At 41.2% G+C, this 20,536-nt stretch overlaps 1 protein-coding gene across 3 annotated transcripts in view; it reads right to left on the bottom strand.

Annotated features, from left to right (window-relative positions):
* Positions 1 to 3,918: 3,918 nt before the first annotated feature.
* Positions 3,919 to 20,536, bottom strand: part of LOC308087993 (uncharacterized protein) — an 87,417-nt gene continuing 70,799 nt past the window's right edge. Inside the window, exons 6-18 of one of the 3 annotated variants that reach the window (XM_080432286.1) lie at positions 19,076 to 19,153; positions 18,509 to 18,660; positions 15,883 to 15,937; positions 15,638 to 15,712; positions 14,341 to 14,446; positions 12,862 to 13,137; positions 11,786 to 12,028; positions 11,186 to 11,345; positions 9,054 to 9,265; positions 8,010 to 8,102; positions 7,759 to 7,916; positions 6,885 to 6,936; positions 3,919 to 6,516 (exon numbers count right to left, since the gene is read on the bottom strand). In XM_080432286.1, the coding sequence (XP_080288412.1) occupies positions 6,380 to 6,516; positions 6,885 to 6,936; positions 7,759 to 7,916; positions 8,010 to 8,102; positions 9,054 to 9,265; positions 11,186 to 11,345; positions 11,786 to 12,028; positions 12,862 to 13,137; positions 14,341 to 14,446; positions 15,638 to 15,712; positions 15,883 to 15,937; positions 18,509 to 18,660; positions 19,076 to 19,153 (1,797 nt within the window). In that variant the 3' untranslated portion in view covers positions 3,919 to 6,379. Of the gene's footprint in view, positions 6,517 to 6,884; positions 6,937 to 7,758; positions 7,917 to 8,009; positions 8,109 to 9,053; positions 9,266 to 11,185; positions 11,346 to 11,785; positions 12,029 to 12,861; positions 13,138 to 14,340; positions 14,447 to 15,637; positions 15,713 to 15,882; positions 15,938 to 18,508; positions 18,661 to 19,075; positions 19,154 to 20,536 lie in introns of all 3 variants that reach the window. The other 2 variants (XM_080432285.1, XM_080432284.1) reach the window with 2 other exon arrangements.

The raw sequence follows: 20,536 nt of genomic DNA, 5'->3' as shown, positions 1-20,536 counted from the left end.
CGCACGCACGCACGCACGCACGCACGCACACACACACACACACACACACACACACACACACACACTATTCTACAATTTGAGTACTTAAAAGTACTTAAAAGTAAATAAAGTGAGTACAAATATCTGAAAGTAAACTAGAAAAAGTGCTCCTCGGAGCACAGGTCTCCGCCAGGTCAGGTACGTTATTCTGGCCTCCTGGTGGCGCTATAATAGGCCAATGTGAAAAGGGTGCCATTTATTCTTAGGTCTTTCACGGCAATCAGACACTGCATTCATGTTTTGAGGCATTTTGTTCCAAATTAGATTTTGCTAAATTAGACCTGCTGGTGGCGCTATAACAGGCCAATGTGAAAAGGGTGGCATTTCTTCCTCGGCCTAGTGGGAATGTGTGTGTGAAAATTCACGGAAATCGCAAGCTGCGTGCATAGTTTGAAACGGACCAATCCTGCAAACTTTGGAAGCCAACCATAGGCAATGAGGATGGAATATGGGAAATCTGACAAATTTGTGTTGATCACATGACTATAGAGATACTGTGTACCGATTTGCATGACGTTTGGATCAAATCTGTAGGAGTAATGTAAAAAAATGGGTCTTGCACAAATCGGCCTCCTGGTGGCGCTATAACAGGCCCATGTGAAAAAATTGTGACAGAGGTTCTGAATTGGCATCCAGGGAGTGTGTGTGCACAGTTTCGGGCGGACGGACAGGGGCGAAAACATACTCTCTCGCCATGCCTTTCGGCCTGGCGGAGACAATAAAGTGAGTACAAGTAAAAGTACTTAAATGAGTAAAAACTAGACCATACCCGTGGGGGGATATGCGCACATGATCTGGCAACCCGGGATCCAGCGAACACAAAAACGCGAATAAACAGCTGAGATTTTGAGTAATCGGAAAACGGTCGCTGTTAGGTGCACATGGTAATGGTCAATGGCTGTGTGCAAATTCAGATCAATTGCTCCAGCCACTGATAGTCCATGAGCCAGAGCCCCAAAATTGAGCAATGATTATCGAAAGAGTGGGCAAAACCAAACCTATATTAAATTGTTCATAGGGTCAATACGAGTAAATAAATATATAAACAGGAGCAGCTTTTTCATGGTTATCACACATTTTGTTATTTTCCCCATACGTACATGACAGGTGAAAAAATGACAAAAATTTAAAAAATTGTTATAATGAAACTTCCCCAGTTGATTACTTACATGAAGACAATGATTTATTGTATTACAAGTTTTCTGAAATTGTATATTTAAATATGCAAATTAGGCATTTAGTCCATGAGCCAGAGCCCCAAATTTAAGCCAGATATTGAATATTCCCTCGTTAAAAACGTTTGACTCCAACATCTTAACAAAATGAAATAAGAATGTTGACTCTGGCTTTGTCCAATGTTCCAATGTTGATTCTGGAAAGTTATGCAAATTCAGGCATATTTTCCTAATGCCTAATTTGCTAATTTAAATATACAATTTCAGAAAACTTAAACGTAATACGATAAATCATTGTCTTCATGTAAGTAATCAACTCAGGAAGTTTCATTATGATAACTCTTTTTTTTAATTTTGTCATTTTTTCACCTGTCATGTACGTATGGGGAAAATAACAAAATGTGTGATAACCATGAAAAAGCTGCTCCTGTGGAGAGGTTATCATATATTTATTTACTCGTATTGACCCTATGAACAATTTAATATAGGTATGGTTTTGCCCACTCTTTCGATAATGAAATCTTGTCTGGCTCATGGACTATGAGGAGAAACGGGCAGAACCAATTTTGGCCTCACCACTACACCACGCACCACTACAGAGGTTTGTCAAATTATAGGAGGATAATAAAAGTCAGAACAAAGTTTAAGTAAACTGAGTACAGTTTAGTGAGTAAAAATACTTATAATGAACTATTTGGACTATTAAATACTTAAAGTAATTAAAGTAAGTAAAAAGTAACTTAAAAACTTAAACTTAAAAGTTCATAAAATCATTAAAAAGTAACTGAATAAACCAAGCAAGCAAGAATCAGCGTTGGAATCTTCCGGGTTCTCTTTCAGGGTGCTGTTTCTATTAATGAATGTCACTCTCAGACTCTACCGCTGAGACCCTCATCCACTCTTTCATCTCCTCCCGCCTGGATTACTGTAATGGTGTCCTGTTCGGGCTCCCCAATAAAACCCTGGACAGATTGCAGTATGTGCAAAATTCAGCTGCCAGAGTGCTCACCCGCACCAAACGCTGGCAGCACATCACCCCCACCCTCAAACACCTCCACTGGCTTCCGGTTAAGTTCCGCATCACATACAAACTACTCCTCCTCACCTATAAAGCTCTCCATGCCCTAGCCCCAGGGTACCTCTCGGACCTCCTCGACAATTACATCCCAGAGCGGGACCTGAGGTCTTCCGACTCGGGGCTCCTCACCAGCCCTCGTAGCAACAGGCGGACCCTTGGCGATAGAGCTTTCAGCGTGGCAGCCCCTGACCTCTGGAACTCTCTCCCAATGGAGATTCGCCAGATGCCAACATTGGACTCCTTCAAGTCCGCACTGAAGAGACATTTATTTACCCAGGCTTTTGGCAATTAATTTGTTATTTTGTGTACTGTAAAGCGTCCTTGGGTTTCTGAAAGGCGCTATATAAATCCAAGTTATTATTATTATTATTATTATTAATGGCCCAGCAGATGTTGCTTTTTCACCTTCTACCGGTCGCAATACATTATAATCTCTATTCTTTGAGACACACATACAGGTATTTTGGGGCGTGACCGAATCCGCCATTACTTTTTTCGGGTGAAACAACACAGCTTTCACCATTGGAATTGCACTACAGAACGTGCACGTTGTTACATTTTATGGGTTTATTTCGTCATAGCGCAACATATGGTGAAGTATTGTGGTGCGACATTGCAACAACCACCAATCGTGTAAAAAATTAAAACGGGACCGCCAAATAAAATTAATTCTAAACTTTCCGTGATTCTGCCAATAATCATATTCTTTGAGACACAACAAAGGCCGGGCCAAACAAAGGCATCACGTGACGTTGATTCCCTTCCCCTGTTCGCTCATACTAGGACATGACGTATGTGTATGCAGAAGAATACAACTGAATGAGGTTTTGGGCGGAATTTATACTCGATTTTATTACCTTAGTAAACCTTTTCATAAACAATTTGTATGTTTTCAATCACTAGTTTAAAGTCTTTTTTCATCATATGTGCTTAGTAAATTATGGTCCCATTAATTACAAAAATGATGATAAAGTAGGGTATGTTTATAGGGTTGTAAGCGAGTGAAGACCCGCCCTCGCTGCGGTTGCAGCCAATAGCATTAATTTCCGTTAGCATTTTGGACCGGATTTAGAAAGATGGCGGATGTGAAATCGCTGAAAAACAGGCTTTATTTTTGAAGACATATTTATTTTCTCTAGCTTTTGAGCACAGCTAAATCTGATACTCAGTCTGAAGACCATAGATTCCACCTCACTATTTTCTGCTGTGCATATTGAAGCAAGTTTTTCACTTGCTGCATGTATTTGTTGTATATCTTTTTTTTTTCTCTTGTTTGATCTTCCCCCAGCCCAAGATTACAGCCCAAGGAGGTAACTTCTTCTTTACTTGAGATTACATCGTCAACTCTGACCTTGAAATAATTTGCATTACTTAGAAGAATGGATTCCCGGTGTAATGACAGTACCGTAGGTCAGCTACGTAGGTCAGTGTACCTTATATTAAGTTAGATAGCTGTGACTTTGTTTCAAGAGGATATGTATGTGCTGTGTTACAAATTGTATGTCACACACACACACGCACGCGCACACGCACATGCACACGCACACGCACACATACACATACACATACACATACACATACACATACACACACACACACACAGTAAATGCCTTTCTTCACACACAGTATTTTTTAGATGGTATATTTGTAAGTTTGTGGTAAATACAAAGCGCATACAAACCAAATAATGCTCTGATTAAGGCATACAAATAAAAATAAAATAAAAACAGTACATATGGAGCTATACATTCTTATATACAGATGTAGTGAAATTAAGACTTAAAAAGTAAAGCATTAAAACATACAAGAGAATGAAACTGGTCTTTTCCTCACATCCAAGTACAAAGTCAACTTAACCGTCTCACAAAATGTCTGCAGAGGAAAAGAACAAACATAATCAAAACAAAATCAGATAATGACAGACGTAGACAAAGATATAGACACAACCCCTTATTAACGAGCTCTGGAGCTCAGAAGCAACGTTTATTCTGTGATGCTGCGTCAGGAAAAGTAAAAAAAAAAGAAAAGAAAAGCAACACATAATCAGATAATGCACAGAAAGATCGTACATTATAGATATACCAACAACCCCTTAGTAACCACTCAAACCCCAGGATCCGTATTCTGGGGGAAAACTCTCGCAGAAAATAGAGATCTACAACGCGACGTGTTGTGAAGCTTGTAGATCGGCTATTTTCCTGTGAAGATATTTTGATGTAGAGTGGAAAACTGAAAATACACTGGTACAGACCCCTGTGGAACTCCGGGTTTAAGTGGTTTTTAAAACGATCCCGGGAGCTAAATTAATCCTTAATGAATTAAACAGCAGAGTCTATTCAGTGATGCTGGGAAGCAACACATATTTAAAACAATTAAATGACATTCAGAGCAACACATAATACAGTGGTACATTTTAGAAGAAAACATACGATTATAAGTTGTGTCAAATTGTGTTTTACATTTTTTTTTTATTATTGTTTTAATATTTAAAATACATTCAATTATTCATGTGCAATTAAACTTGAACAAATAGTGATCAGAATTCTAAGACTGGGCGATATTATGGACAAAATGAAATATCACAATATGTTTGATATATGGGTTTTGTGACGAGATCTTGTTTTGCGTGTTGTGAGCTTGTAGATCGGCTATTTCCACTTTTCTTTGTAAGAATTTGATAATAAAAGCAAGTAAAGGCTTAACCCATTAAGACCCAATTCTATAAATGTCTTCTAAATCCTAACAGTTTTTTGAAAAATGCTTATGTTTCTATATCAGTGGTGCTCACACTTTTTCATGTCAAGGACCCCCAAAATGATATGTATTTGGCCACCGACCCCCATCTCAAAATATGTTGGTCCAGGGACCCCCCAGAAGCAAAGATTTGAGTTAAAAATGTTCGCTTTAAAAATATATATATATTCAAAGATGTGCACAAATGTTCACAATTTTTCAAAAAATGCAGATCTACAAGCTCATAGCGCGCCACTCGGTGCCGCGCTTTGAGCTTGTAGATCTGCTATTTTTGAATAGCCAAAGACATCTAAAGTGACACAGATGCGTTCCCGGTCTAAATGGATAGTGATTAAAATCTGAAAACATTTTAATCAGATCATTATATGCATAATTCCAGCCGTAATAATCACGATGTGTCAGCAGTTCTCAACCTTCACTGGATCAGGGCCCAATTGAAGATCTTGAAAGTGTTTCGGCTGCCCTGTTAAGTGGTCAGATGGGTGGGCCTGTACATTTTCAGAGCATGTTTTATTTTAATGATCAATGAAATCGATTGTGTTCTGGCTTGGATCAATGGAACCAACGTCGTATAAGTTAAGTTCGTATTTATCTGTATCACAATTAAAACAACATTTTCTAGGTTTTACCATGCGTTTTTTTCCTTTCCAATTTGTGGAACACAGTTCTTAATATGCCATAGAAAAATGTACTCCATGACCCACATGTTGTCTTGGTCAGGTAGAAACCTTGTATGACTCCAAAATGGTTACTTTTCAGGAAATGGAAAAAATAACCTGTGTTCCAATGGAGCCAATGTAGTTATTATTTAGTCACACACTCTTGTTAATACTTTTCATGTTTTACAGTACGTATGAAACCCACACACACACTTAACCACTTTCACTCAAAAATCGTTTTTTAAAAATAGGGGGAAAAAGTGCGTTGGCAGCTCGTACATCGGCTATTTTCGCTACTTTTGTGTGACACTACTATGATGATGTAAGGCATTAATTTACGGGAAAAAAAACATAAAAAGTAGAAACATGGAGATCTGAGGTTTCTGCCCGACAGCGACAATATAAACTACTGACTGTCTGACAATGCAGCCCTGGAAAAACAACTAGAAAACAATAGACTCACAAAGCATTAATAGAAAAAGTTATTTCATCAGACTGTAACATATACAGACGTTTCAGTGAAGGAGATACAACAATGACACAATGTATGTGACTTAATACACATGAGGGGAGATACCGTCCCTGAGTGTGTGTGTGTGTGTGTGTGTGTGTGTGTGTGTGTGTGTGTGTGTGTGTGTGTGTGTGTCTAACAATTACATTGTTAGACAGACAGGTCAGATGGTCTCTACATAGTTGCTAGGGAACAGGCCCTGGCGGCCATCTTTGCTGCATCCTCTCCACCAGGCTTTATCGATGGTTTCCACGGCGATGATGATGTCACCAGGCTCAAAGGAGATCTCTGATTCGTCCTCTGTGGGGGAGGAAAAGGAGGAAGATGAAGACCACGCCCACTATACATCTGACTACATTTTAGATTTTCTATATTTTTGTGTAGTTGTTTTGTTGCACTGTCGTTTTGTCCAGTTGTTTGAGTGTTGAATGTTTAATGGACCACAATGGAAACAAGCCTCTGGCTTTTTGTGTCTCATCCACATGGCGTGTTTAAAAATTGCCTGTACCTTTAAAATTGCCATTCAGACATTTGCAAACAGTTAAGTTGGAATCTCTGATCGGAATGATTTAATTATGAATGAAGAAATAATTGTAAATACAGTCACTGAAGTTTTTCTGATTCTGATCACACGGTTAATCATCGTTAATCGTTAAACGACATCTCACCTGCCTGGTAGTCGTACAGAGCACGGACACGCATCTGTCTGTCTGCTACAACCTGATAGAGAGAGAGAGAGAGAGAGAGAGAGAGAGAGAGAGAGAGAGAGAGAGAGAGAGAGAGAGAGAGAAGGATAATAGAGAGATAGAGTCATAGAGATTATACACCTAAACTCCATCGTGCCACAGACAAACAGTGTATAAGACATTCATGTGTCATTTGCATATTGTTCAAAGTTAGATGTTGCTCAGAGAGTTCCAAACCAGATGTAACATTGATGAACATAGATACACTCACTGTAAAAACAGGGGTTTTCAAACTGGGGGCCGTGACCCATAACTGGGTCACAGCAGTGGTCTTAGTACTTAAGTACAATTTGAGGTATTTGTACTTTACTTGAGTATTTAAATTTCCAATACTTTTATTTCTACTCCACTACATCTCAGAGGCAAATATTGTACTTTTACTCCACTACAATTATTTGAAAACTTTAGTTACTAGTTACTTTGTAGATTTTGATTATTATTATAAAACATACATTACCCACCCATACATTACACCCTACATACATTTTGGCCATTCGAAAATAGCCGATCTACAAGCTCACAATCACGACGCATTGTGAGCTTGTAGATCTGCTATTTTCAAACGATTTTTATACATTTGAAAACTTGTGAAATGGGACATTCTGCATAATGAGTACTTTCTACTTTTGGTACTTTAAGTACATTTTGATACCAATACTTTTGTACTTTTAATCACGTAAATTATGTATTCCGGACTACGACTTGTAACAGAGTATTTCTACTTTTAATTAAGTAAAACATTTGAGTACTTTTTCCACCAATGCTGACAGATAAAATGTGTTTGTTTGGTTGCTACCTGCTGTCCGTTCTCTGAGATATGGGGCTCTTCTGGGTTCTCCTCCATGATCCCATGGTTCCATGGTTCTTCTAGGTTCTCCTCCATGGTTCCGTGCAGGTCGTAACTGGTCAGCTCAGGAGAACTGGGATCGGTGTCAGACGGGCTGACGGAACGCTCTGGACGAAGACACACGTACGAACAATTTAACGAGACGCAATAAGAATGTCGTTATTTATAATGGTTGTTCAAAAAATAACTAGAGAATAAACCTGTGCCGTTCAAATCCTCCACATCCTCTCCGTTTGTGACACCATTAGTTGACGGGATCACAGCTTCCTCTTTGATTTGCTGGCAAATCACTTCTGCATCTGAAACAGACGTTTGATTGGTCAGAACAATATTTCAGTGTGAGTGTGAGCTGTATTTTTATTTTTTCATTGGAAAATGAAGAAAGGCGAAGATGTGATTAAATCAACTCATTTACTGCCAATAACGCATATATGCGTTCTATTGAATCCATCACTTGCCTGCCAATAACGCATAAATGCGTTCTATTGAAAAAAAAAAAAAAAGACCAAGGAGATATGATTTTTCGAAGATCTAGACTCCTATCCACTTCCTTGTTAACTTAAAACTTAAAAATTCTGTATCTCGGCTCCTGAGTACTTTTTGTTTTTCAATTAAAATTCTCTGGCAGCCAACAGCTAAAAATCTGAAATAACTCTGGCAGCTGGTGAGTTAACAGGAACCATAAACAATGGTACTAAATATAAACGTAGCAGAGAACAACTTCATATTTCCTCCAGTTAATATGGACAGTGAGACAATATTTGAAATAGCTTCTATAGCTCAGGGACATTGTACATTCCAGAGGGCTGGAATATGAATGGAAAACTATAAAGTCTGCAACGCAGGTATATTTCTCAGCTCCACTTGTTTATTGATTATCAATTCATCAGGAATTTAGGAATCACCTTTGGAATTTGAATGGAACACAAACAAGGCCAAAAGGCGTCATACATTTTCAACGCCCCCCCCCACCCAAAAAAATCGTATGAATTGTATTCATATGTTCCGATGTTCGACGTCAAACACAATTGAATTGTTAATTGCAAATTATTTGTATGACAATTAATCGTCAACTTAAATTTTGTAATCGTGACAGCCCTACCTAGAGTACGGATGGCCCCGCCTCCACCTATTAATTTCAAAGAAAGTTGCTCACCCAGCGCATGCTCCCCCGGAAGTACCCTCTACTTCCGCATTTGGGCACCAAATGTTGGATCGGAGCAACTTTCCCGTGGCTACTTCACCTGTGACAGCTGACTCCTCCCATTCCTCTGACAGCTCAACGCTGACTGGCTCAGCAACGGCCTGGCTGTGATCCGATTGGTCCTCCGCCTGTCCGTCAGCCTGCTCCTCCAATGACGTCTCAGTGGTCTCAGGTTCTGTTTCCTGTTTAGAGTCCACCCCTTCCTCTTCTCCTTCTGCCTCGGCCGTCTGTGGCGTCTCCACGACAACGGGGCTGGATCAGGGTTAACATAGTTAAAGGAGCACTTCACCCGTTTTCAACGTATCTTTATTTTCTCCTCACTAATTCTCATTATAAGACGGAACCATTTATGTTTACTTACTCTGTGTCTCAGTGGGGAGCTGTGTGGACAGTTCAGAAACCCAACTACCAGTGTCATCATTGGTAGGCCGTAGGGGTGTGCCGATACACTAATTTCACCAAACGATACGATACGATATTTGGCTCACAACTTCGATACGATTTCGATACGATACGCACTTTTTTATTATGAAAATATATGGGGGAGAAAAAAAGCAAATTTATGCAAACAAATAATTCTGTTTTTGCATTATTCAGACGCAAACTTGTAGCTTTTCAGCTACAATAGCCGTTTTTAATCCAAATAGGGCAATAGTGTGACACCTGACCCGAAAAAAAACAACATGTTGTCACCCTTTTCACCTCGGGGCTGTTTGCATGCCTGATTATTATTATTGTAAAAAAAAAAAATCGGCACACCCCTACGTAGGCCGGTTTGCAAATAGTTTTTATTTTTAATGCAAGAACAATGGCTTCTATTATAGCATGCTAACTTTCCAGGAAGAAAAAGGCTGTAGTTTCTATTAGCTTGTTATCCCCATCGATGATGTCACTGGTAGGCGGGTTTCTGAACTGTCCAGTTGACAGAGTTGACAAAGCATTTTACAGTAGTTGACTGAAATAAAAAGTAGAATAGAAACAGTTTTGTGTGTGTACAAAACTAACACACATCATAGAGAAAATGTCCTTAGTTGTAGTAAAAACAAATTGCTGATCTACAAGCATACAGCTATTTTAGCTATGTATCTGAACTTATCCATATTAAAATAAAATTATCCAACTAACGCTAAAACTAATACCTAAACTAAAACTAACATATCTCTGCTGTCCGGCAGAAACCAGCTAACTCCAAAACGTTCATTTTTCAGGAAATGAAAAAAAGAGTTAGGAGGTTTTGTTCATCATTGATAAGAACAGCTGAATGGACCTCCAAGCTCACAATGAGGTTGGAGGCATAGATATATATAAAGGCTAGGTGTGGCTCAAGGGGGCGTCGCAAGCGTAGCTCAACCACGGCCATCTTGCGACGGTCATTCATAACATTATGTCCATGGTGCATATACTTTGAAATAACCACAGCGTGCTAAATTTTCATCCAATTTTTATAATTATAATCATGTTTTTTTTTTTTTTATATATATAACATTAAGTATGCAGTACCATAACTACATCCTTGGTGTTTACAAAACACCAAACCGTTTGAAAATCGGATGAAAATTTAGCACGCTATGGTTATTTCAAAGTACATGCACCATAGACATAATGTTATGAATGACCGTCAGAAGATGGCCGCCATGTGGCAACGTCGTACTCCATAGACCATATTCACACGGCGGCCATATTGGAATTTAACATTGAAAGTGCCGCCACCCGGGGTGACTACTTTCATTGACTTCATAGAAACATGGCCGCCGTGTGAATATGGTCTATGGGACAGCAGCGCAGGTGAGTCATCTAGCCTTTATATAGATCTATGGTTGGAGGTAACAAGGGGGTGGAGCCTGGAGTCAGCAAAACCAGCTAACTCCGGTGGACTTTGCTGGTTTAGCAGAAAGTTTGAGGATCCAATGGAGTTAGCTGGTTTTGTCGGAAGCACTTTTTAATGCTTTTCATTGGTTCAATATTCTCAATTTTTTTTTTACCAACACACAGACACAGTAAAGGGTGTTCAATGGCACTGATTTATGGGGGAAAAAATGCAAAGGCGTCAAAATGAGTTATCTGGTTTCTGCCGGACAGCCACGAAATGTATAATAATAAATAAACAAGCGAACTTAAAACTAAACTGAAATTTTAAGTAAAAAAAACAAAAAAAATCTAAACTATAAAAACCTTGGTCTGGATTGTGGTTCTGTGCCGGCCTTGTGTTCTTCCTCCTTATTCACGTCCTCCTTATTCACTTCCTCCTTATGCTCTTCTTCATCCTCCTCCTCCTCTTCCTCCTCTTCCACCAGAACAGCCTGGACTCTGTAAGCTACTTCTGACAACAGCTCTGGAGAGAGAGAGAGTACAGTATAATATACAGTACAGTACAGTGTGTGTGTGTGTGTGTGTGTGTGTGTGTGTGTGTGTGTGTGTGTGTGTGTGTGTGTGTGTGTGTGTGTGTGTGTGTGTGTGTGTGTGTGTGTGTGTGTGTGTGTGTGTGTTTGTGTGTGTGTGTGTGTGTGCGCTGCAACTCCACTACATCTCAGAGACAAATATTATACTTTTACTCCACTACAATTATTTGAAGACTTTAGTTACTAGTTACTTTGTAGATTTTGATTATTATTACAAGACATACGGTAAGCACTTCTTCAGCCCTATATACATTTCGTCCATTTGAGAATAGCCGATCTACAAGCTCACAATGCGTCGCAACGCATAGCAGTATTGATACTTTTACTTAAGTATAAAATGCGAGTACTTTTTCCACCACTGGTTTCTTCCCACCTGTGTTCAGCGAGGGGCTTTGAGGCAGCGGGGCCGCGGGGGTCTCCAGCAGAGCCTGGGGAGGGGCGGGCGGGGGTGAGGGAGGCAGGATGTGAGCCTCTGGCTCCTGGCTCTCTGAGGCCTCCAAGGAGGCCAGGAGAGTGGGAGAGGCAGGGGGGGCCGACGGTTGGGTGGGAGTTGGGGATCTGGGAATGACGGGGGTCTCTTGAGCCCGGGGTCCGACCGGCGGGAGGCTGGGCAGCGCTGAGGGGGGAAAGGCAGAGTTATTAACCCATTAAGACCGGGAATGCATCTGTGTGTAATTTTTTTTTTCTTTGGCTATTCAAAAATAGCAGATATACAAAGCTCATAGCGCGGCACCGAATGTATATACATTTTAACTCAAATCTTTGCTTCCCTGGAACAAAATATTTTGAGATGGGGGTCCGCCGTAACCTCACTCCGTCAAATGAAAGAAGCTTGCGACACACATTTTGTTTCACAGCGTATTGCATCTGAGACTCCGGGCGCAGAATCGATGACAGACGGAGTTTTATTTTTTCAAGCTACTAGGCAGGTGATTGGATGATCCCGCCTCTAGCAGCCGCTGATTGGTTCGTATGCGCAGCGGTTCGGGCAGCTTTACTCTGTGAGCAATCCCAGACCCTCCTTCCTGAAACCAAATGCAATGCAATGCATGAGATTTCCGGAGGGAGGGGGTGTTTACCAGGCTAGGTCCGCCGATCCGCGGACAAATTTACTTAGTGATTTACTTAGGTTAAATTAAGTGTTAAATAGCTCTATATTCTAGCACTCATTGCTATAGAGTGTTTGTTCAGTAAAATGAGTCTCCCAGCTCTTTATTAAACAGAAAATGCATTTTCAGTGCTCTTTCCTGATTGGCTTAAATGTTGTCACCTACCTGAAAATGTACTACATTATGTTTACTAAAGAGCTGGAGAGACCCCTGTGACCGAACGAACGCTATGTAGCAATGATTACTATCAGAATATAGTACTTTAACCTTTAAAAACTAAAACTGGAAATTAAAAACGAAGAAAAATAAAGAAAAAATGAAAAATGTAAAAAGTACCAACCTTGGTTTGGAGCGGTGGAGCGCAGGGGGGACGTGGGGGGGAGTCCCCGCGGGCCCCAGGGCGTCTGAGACAGGGAGGGGAGGAAGGTGGGGCTGGCGGGAGGAGACGCGGCGGCGGCGGCCTGGAAGAAGCGGGAGGGGGAGGTGCGGGAGGAGAAGGGGCTGCGAGGGGAGGAGGAGGAGGTGGTGGTGGCCCCGGTGGTGTCAGGGTCCGACCGGGTGAATGTGAAGGCGGTGTCGGTCAGACTGCGCTGGTACCTCCTGAACGGAGCTTTACCTGGACGGGTCAGAAGAGCAGGGATTGATTGATCGATTGATACATTATACTTTATTTTAATATTTCTTTGGCTATTCAAAAATAGCAGATATACAAGCTCAAAGCTTGAGCTTGTAGATCTGCAATGTATTTGAAAAAAAAAAGATTTATTTTTGCAAATCTTTGAATAAATATATTTATTTATTTTTAAAGCGATTATTTTTTACTCAAATCTTTGCTTCTGGTGGTCCCTGGAACAACATATTTTGAGATGGGTGTCCGCGGCCAATATATAATTTTGGGGGTCCCTGACATGAAAAAAGGAAACCACTGACATTATAGCAACATGTTTATTAACACAACAGGATTTAGAAGACATTTGTAGAATCCCCAGAAGCAAAGATTTGAGTTAAAATGTTCGCTTATTTTTCAAAAATATATATATTCGAATATTCGCACAAATGTTCAAGATTTTTCAAAAATAGCAGATCTACAAGCTCATAGTGCGGCACTCGGTGCCGCACTATGAGCTTGTAGATCTGCTATTTTTGAATAGCCACATAAATCTAAAATTCGTTCCCGGATTGAATGGGTTAACAGCACAGGTAGTGCAGTCGAAGGTTATGCTAAAAAGATAAAGCCAAAAAAAACAGGGGCTGGTTTCCATTGTGGTCCATTGTGCTCAATTCATCAGTAATACATATCTCTGCTGTCGAGCAGAAACCAGCTATGTCCAAAATATTATGTTTTTAGAACAACACAATACTGCCTCATCGAAGACGTTATGGTGACTTTATACATTGTCAGATACTTGAATGTGTCCTCATATTATCATCGCTTTACCCACATACAGCCCAATTGGAGTTAGGAGGTTTTTGACCATTAATGTAAGATATGTTTTTTTTCTGTCTGACTTCGTCATTCTAATCCCTATTTTTGAACATTTTCGAAAAATCCTGAATTTTTTTGGAACACAAATCTTCTCTTCAGGGGAGTCCCTGGCACTAAACATTTTCAGGTGAGGGGGCCGCGGCCAAATGCATATTATTTTGGGGGTCCTTAAACCAGTTTAGAATTAACATAAAAACTAATGAAAGATGCAAAACTTGCAAAAAATATATTTTTTGCAACACACACACACACACACACACACACACACACACACACACACACACACACACACACACACACACACACACACACACACACACACAGTGTGTGTACCAGTGCGGGTGGACCCAGGGCTGGTGGGACTCAGTGAAGACGAACTCAGTTGTCTGAAGAACTCTCGGGGGTTGATGGAGCGCTGAGACACCAGCACTGCTGCCTCCTGCAGGGCACACAGGGAAGTGCAGCAGGGAATTACATACTGAACATCAATAACCCAGCAAGTTGACAAACTTAAAGCTTCACCCATTTTCAACATATCTTCATATAATTGGTTCTCACTAATGCTCATTATAATATGATACCATTTCTGTCTACTCACTCTGTGTCTCAGACGAGGGACAGTTCAGAAACCTGCCTACCAGTGACATCTTTTTTTTTTAATCTTGTTTGTAAATGACCAAATCTGCCTTCTGATGATGTCACTGGTAGGCAGGTTTCTGAACTAGTGACTGAACTGAGCATTAGTGGTCCTTTAAATACAGTGTCAAATCAATTTGATAAATTCAAACTATTCTAATTAACTTAAGCACAATGGCAATATTAATTGGTTTAACCTTCCGTTTGAAGAGCTCTGCCTGTGTGTTTGTTTACCATTGACTTAACCTTCAGTTTGAAGGGCTCTGCCTGTGTATTTGTTTATCATTGACTTACAGTAACCTTAAGCTTGAAGGGCTCTGCCTGTGTGTTTGTTTACATTTACTTCAGTTTGAAGGGCTCTGCCTGTGTGTTTGTTTACCATTGACTTAAACTTCAGTTTGAAGGGCTCTGCCTGTGTGTTTAGGTCCTACATGGAACAGACACGTTAGTATCATATATCCCATAAGCCAGACAGACATGTGAAGTGCCCGATTGGCTAGTTCCGGTGCATAGCCTCGTCATGAGACGCAATTTCCCTAGCCTGAAGGGACGATTGCTCTGCAATTATCAATACGCAAAAACAACATGCATTATCTGAGAATTTAGGTCCTTGGCCTGCTGAAACATAAACTGGCTGCGGACAGACACACACACGCTTGTAGATCAGCTATTTTTGGCTTCAGGGTTAGGGTTAAAAATGGCAAAATAAAATTAAAAAAATAGCATTCAGAAAACGGTCATCATAAATTGATGATAATATCATCAATTGATGATCAATAATATCGTCAATTTATGATGACCGTTTTCTGAAAGTGTTTTTTTGTATTACTATACTTGTGAGGATAATATCCTCACAAGCAATATTTGATATCATATTTTAGCAATAAAAATTGGTGTGAGTGCATGCGTTTATGTGCGTACATGCATGAGCGTGCGTATGCGTGTGTGTGCGTGTGCGTGCACACGTGTGTTTGTGTATGTGCATGTGACTTACAGCAGCTTTCTCGATAGATTCACTGCGTCGGAGACGAGCTCGCATTTCTTCTGAATGTTCCTTCTGCTGGACTTCCTGTCAATACAGAAATTAACCAATGACAAGTATTAACAAGAGATTGTGACTAAATAATAACTACTGGATCCATTGGAACACAGGTTCTGTTTTTGCATTTCCTGGATAGAAACAGTTTTGGACATACAAGGTTTCCACCTGACAGAGATAATAAGCGTGTTGTTTCTCACCCATCTTGACTTCTCCTTTCTGTGTAGCTCCTCCTCTTCCTCTGCCTGTTTCCTTCTGTCACAGGAAGAAATGTATTATTATTATTATTATTATTATTATTATTATTATTATTAATAGTAGTAGTAGTAGTAGTAGTAGTAGTAGTAGTAGTAGAAGTAGTAGTAGTAGTAGTAGTAGTAGTAGTAGTAGTAGTAGTAGTAGTAGTAGTAGTAGTAAGTAGTAGTAGTAGTAATATCATCCTCCTCTGTTACTTTCTGTTACAGGGATAAAAGCATTATTCATCTGAACTGCAGTGCATTTCAATGTCCACTTGGGGGCACTACTGTCACATTTTGAGGGCAGGAATTATTTCAAAACTCCTTGAACACCTTTATAGTAGAATCCACTGACCTCCTTTCTCTACCTTATGATTCTACTTAGCTTTATTCCATTATGTTCTGTGTTGTATCGCATTGCATTGCATTGCAATGCATTGCATTGTATTGTATTGTATTGTATTGTATTGTATTGTATTGTATTGTATTGTATTGTATTGTATTGTATTGTATTGTATTGCATTGCATTGCATTGTATGTATTATATGCATTACAGATTAATTGAGTGAAATGGCCCACAATGTAAACAAGGCCCTGGGGCTTTTTTCTGTTATCCTTTCAGCATAACCTTTGACTGTACTTAATAATTCTGTTAATAAAGTATTAAAACAATCAATCAATCAATCAAACAAACAAACAAACCATAATGCTCCAAAATGTTTCCTCATTACATTGAGTAATTCAGGATCGCATTGGTATGTTTTTTAACAGAGATGTTATTAGTGGAGACTTTGTAGCCTCGTGTGGCCAGACTATATCACTGTGTGGATATGAGTCTGGTGCTTCTATGAGGAAGTTTTTTCCCCCAAGGGGCGGGATCAAAAGAATGGCTCTGGACGCAATTGGTTAAACCTACAACCAACTACCAATTACAGTCTCCCATATTTGAATACTGGGCCCTGGTTGGTCACCCCAGACTTAGGGAGCAGGACATGGTTTCACAACAGAGCGGGGCCAGACCCAAATCGCAGAGGGCACCGCACATTTCTTTTGCACTGGCAGATTCGTCTGGTCCAGGCTAGAGACTTTGTGGATGTTTCCAGCCAAAGTGTTCCCTTTATACTCAATGGCTTTTCTTTTACTCTGCTGTGTATTGCTGCTTAACTTTGTCTACTTAAAGGTGCAAATTGTCACTTTTTAATCATCTGCCCTCATCGTTCCGATTGGTAAAGTGTTTGTGTAATAAACTGGATAATGGATGGTAAGCAGGTCGTTGTTGAGAAATAAAGGCCTTCAGGGTGATATAGACCCCTCCCCTGCCCCTTCAGGATGATAAAAACCCCTCCCCTGCCCCTTCAGGGTGATAAAGACCACCCTGTCAGGGTTTATTTCTCAACAATGACCTGCTCACCTTTCATTGTACTAATCTCATACCATGTCTGGAATGCCTTGTATAGGAATGCCTGACACGGGAGAAGACCTCAAGTTCGTAGCTACACTGGAGTTAGGGCTGAGACATGGACCCTCACAGCACAGTAGGAAAAGGCCCTGGATGGAGTCTACACAAGAATGCTACGAATGGCACTAGGGGAAGTCACATGGGAGGACCACATCAATAACATGGACCTCTACAGAGGCCTCCCACGGGTCACAGACAAGGTCAGAGAGAGAAGGATGAGGCTGGCAGGGCACTGTGTCAGTCACCCAGAACTGGTGGCAAGCAAACTGACACTGTGGGAGCCAACCCACGGTACAGCTAGGAAGGGAAAGAGCTGCACCATCTACGTAGACACACTGCGGTGCGACAGCGGAGCCAGTAGGAGGTGCACCATCTACGTAGACACACTGCAGTGCGACAACGGAGCCAGTAGGAGGCGCACCATCTACGTAGATACACTGCGGGGCGACAGCGGAGCCAGTAGGAGGCGCACCATCTACGTAGACACACTGCGGGGCGACAGCGGAGCCAGTAGGAGGCGCACCACATACGTAGACACACTGCGGGGCGACAGCAGAGCCAGTAGGAGGCGCACCATCTACGTAGACACACTGCGGGGCAACAGCGGAGCCAGTAGGAGGTGCACCACCTACGTAAACACACTCGATGCGACAGCGGAGCCAGTAGGAGGCACACCACCCACGTAGACACACTGCGGTGTGACAGCGCAGCTAACAACACTGCAGAGCTCAAGACTCTGATGCTAGACAGGAGGTAGTGCGCAGTCTCGCATCGCATATCATGTCATCTCATGTTGTCATATCGTATCGTGACGTGTCATGTCGTATCATTGACATAACCCAAGCTTGTATCGTACAGTATCAATGACATAACCCAGGCTTGTATCGTACAGTATCAATGACATAACCCAGGCTTGTATGGTAGAGTATCATTGACATAACCCAGGCTTGTATAGTACAGTATCATTGACATAACCCAGGCTTGTATGGTACAGTATCATTGACATAACCCAGGCTTGTATGGTACAGTATCATTGACACTAACCAGGCTTGTATCGTACAGTATCATTGACATAACCCAGGCTTGTATGGTACAGTATCATTGACATAACCCTGGCATGTGTATCCACACCTCTGTTCTCCAATCCTCTGTAGTTTCTCGTTCATCTTTCTGTCTCGTTCCTCGGTTTCCTTCCTCTCCTTCTGAACTCGTTCCCTCTCCAGACGCCGCCTTTCCTCTGCCGCTCGTCTCCTCTCCTCTTCCTTCCTATCATCCTCCTCGCGCTGAAACACACACACACACACACACACACACACACACACACACACACACACACACACACACACACACACACACACACACACACACACACACACACACACACACACACACACACACACACACACACACGCTCTGAAACAATGAGACTCAACAATACATTCATTTTCAGCTCGGATCAAAGCATTTTCAGACTGTGTGTGTGTGTGTGTGTGTGTGTGTGTGTGTGTGTGTGTGTGTGTGTGTGTGTGTGTGTGTGTGTGTGTGTGTGTGTGCGTGCGTGCGTGCGTGCGTGCGTGCGTGCGTGCGTGCGTGCGTGCGTGCGTGCGTGCGTGCGTGCGTGCGTGCGTGCGTGCGTGCGTGCGTGCGTGCGTGCGTGCGTGCGTGCGTGCGTGCGTGTGTGTGTGTGTGTTTTCAGACCTCTGCTCTTGCCCAAAACGACTCCCTGTTGATCCGTCTCATCTCCATCGCTGCGTTGGTCTTTCTGTAGTTTGTACCCTGTACACACACACACACACACACACACACACACACACACACACACACACACACACACACACACACACACACACACACACACACACACACACACACACACACACACACACAGTGTACACACGACAACACAAACCGTGTGAATACACGTACACTCACCAATGGATACAGCAACTCAATGAATTTGGCCAAACAGGCTGATCGGAGTATTCCATAAACTGCTGACTAAACGACTTGTATTTTCACAACCGTCTCTAGGATTTACAGAGAATGGGGTTTACAGAGAGTAGGGGTGTGAAAATACTGAACGGAACGGCCCGTACCAAATGGGTGCCCCCTAAATAACTGTTTTGGGGGATGCAGATCTAAAATACAGTTTCCACAGCGACATACTAACAGTGGTGGAAAAAGTACTCAAATGTTTTACTTAAGTAAAAGTATCAATACTCCAATGTAGTCGCGATGCCACGCGTTGTGAGCTTGTACATTTTCAAATAGCCTCGGTATAAAATAGGGCTAAAGTGGTTAATGTATGTTTTATAATATAATAATTTATATCTCCAAAGTAACTAGTAACTAAAGTTTTCAAATAATTGTAGTGGAGTTAAAGTATAATATTTGCCTCTGAGATGTAGTGGAGTAGAAGTTAAAGTACTGAAAACTGGAAATACTCCATTTAAGTAAAAAGACCTAAAAAATGTACTTAGGTACAGTATTTGAGTAAATGTACTTCGTTACTTTACACCACTGCATACTAAGCTGGTGCACCATACATATTACAACACCACTCCACGTTCAGTTGAGTGTTAGGGAAGAGGAGCGCTTGGTTTTCTGACTTCAAAGTCCTTAAAGGGGTAGTTCACCCCCAAAATAACTTTTTTTCTATTGATTACTGACCATCTGGAGCCTTGAATTCATAGATATTTTTTTGTTTTTGTCACATTCCTAAGCCAATAATTTGATTATAATAAATGTGTCCCCATTGATTCCGGTAGGAGACACAAATGCATTTGTGTCTCCTACCGGAATCAATGGGGCTAAATGTATTATAATCAAATAATAAAGGAAGGAATGCGACAAAAACAAATAAATATCCATGAATTCAAGGCTCCATGGGGTGAGTAATCAATAGAAAAAAAGTTATTTGGGGGGTGAACTACCCCTTTAATAGTAAACATTGAAATAAGCTTCTACAGTGCTTCATTCAACCCACTTTGATAGGAATGTGCAATGGAAAAGTTCAGTGCTTTAATTGAAAACCGGAATACGCACCAAACCAATTTTTTATGTATTGTTACACTTCTAGTATAGTGACACACACACACGCACGCACGCACACACACACACACACACACACACACACACACACACACACGCACTTATATA

Source organism: Gymnoscopelus braueri, assembly GCF_963280865.1.
Source record: "Gymnoscopelus braueri genome assembly, chromosome: 7".
NCBI classification, from domain to species: domain Eukaryota; kingdom Metazoa; phylum Chordata; class Actinopteri; order Myctophiformes; family Myctophidae; genus Gymnoscopelus; species Gymnoscopelus braueri.
The sequence above is the reverse complement of the archived record's forward strand: the minus strand, read 5'-3'. Positions and strand labels throughout refer to the sequence as shown.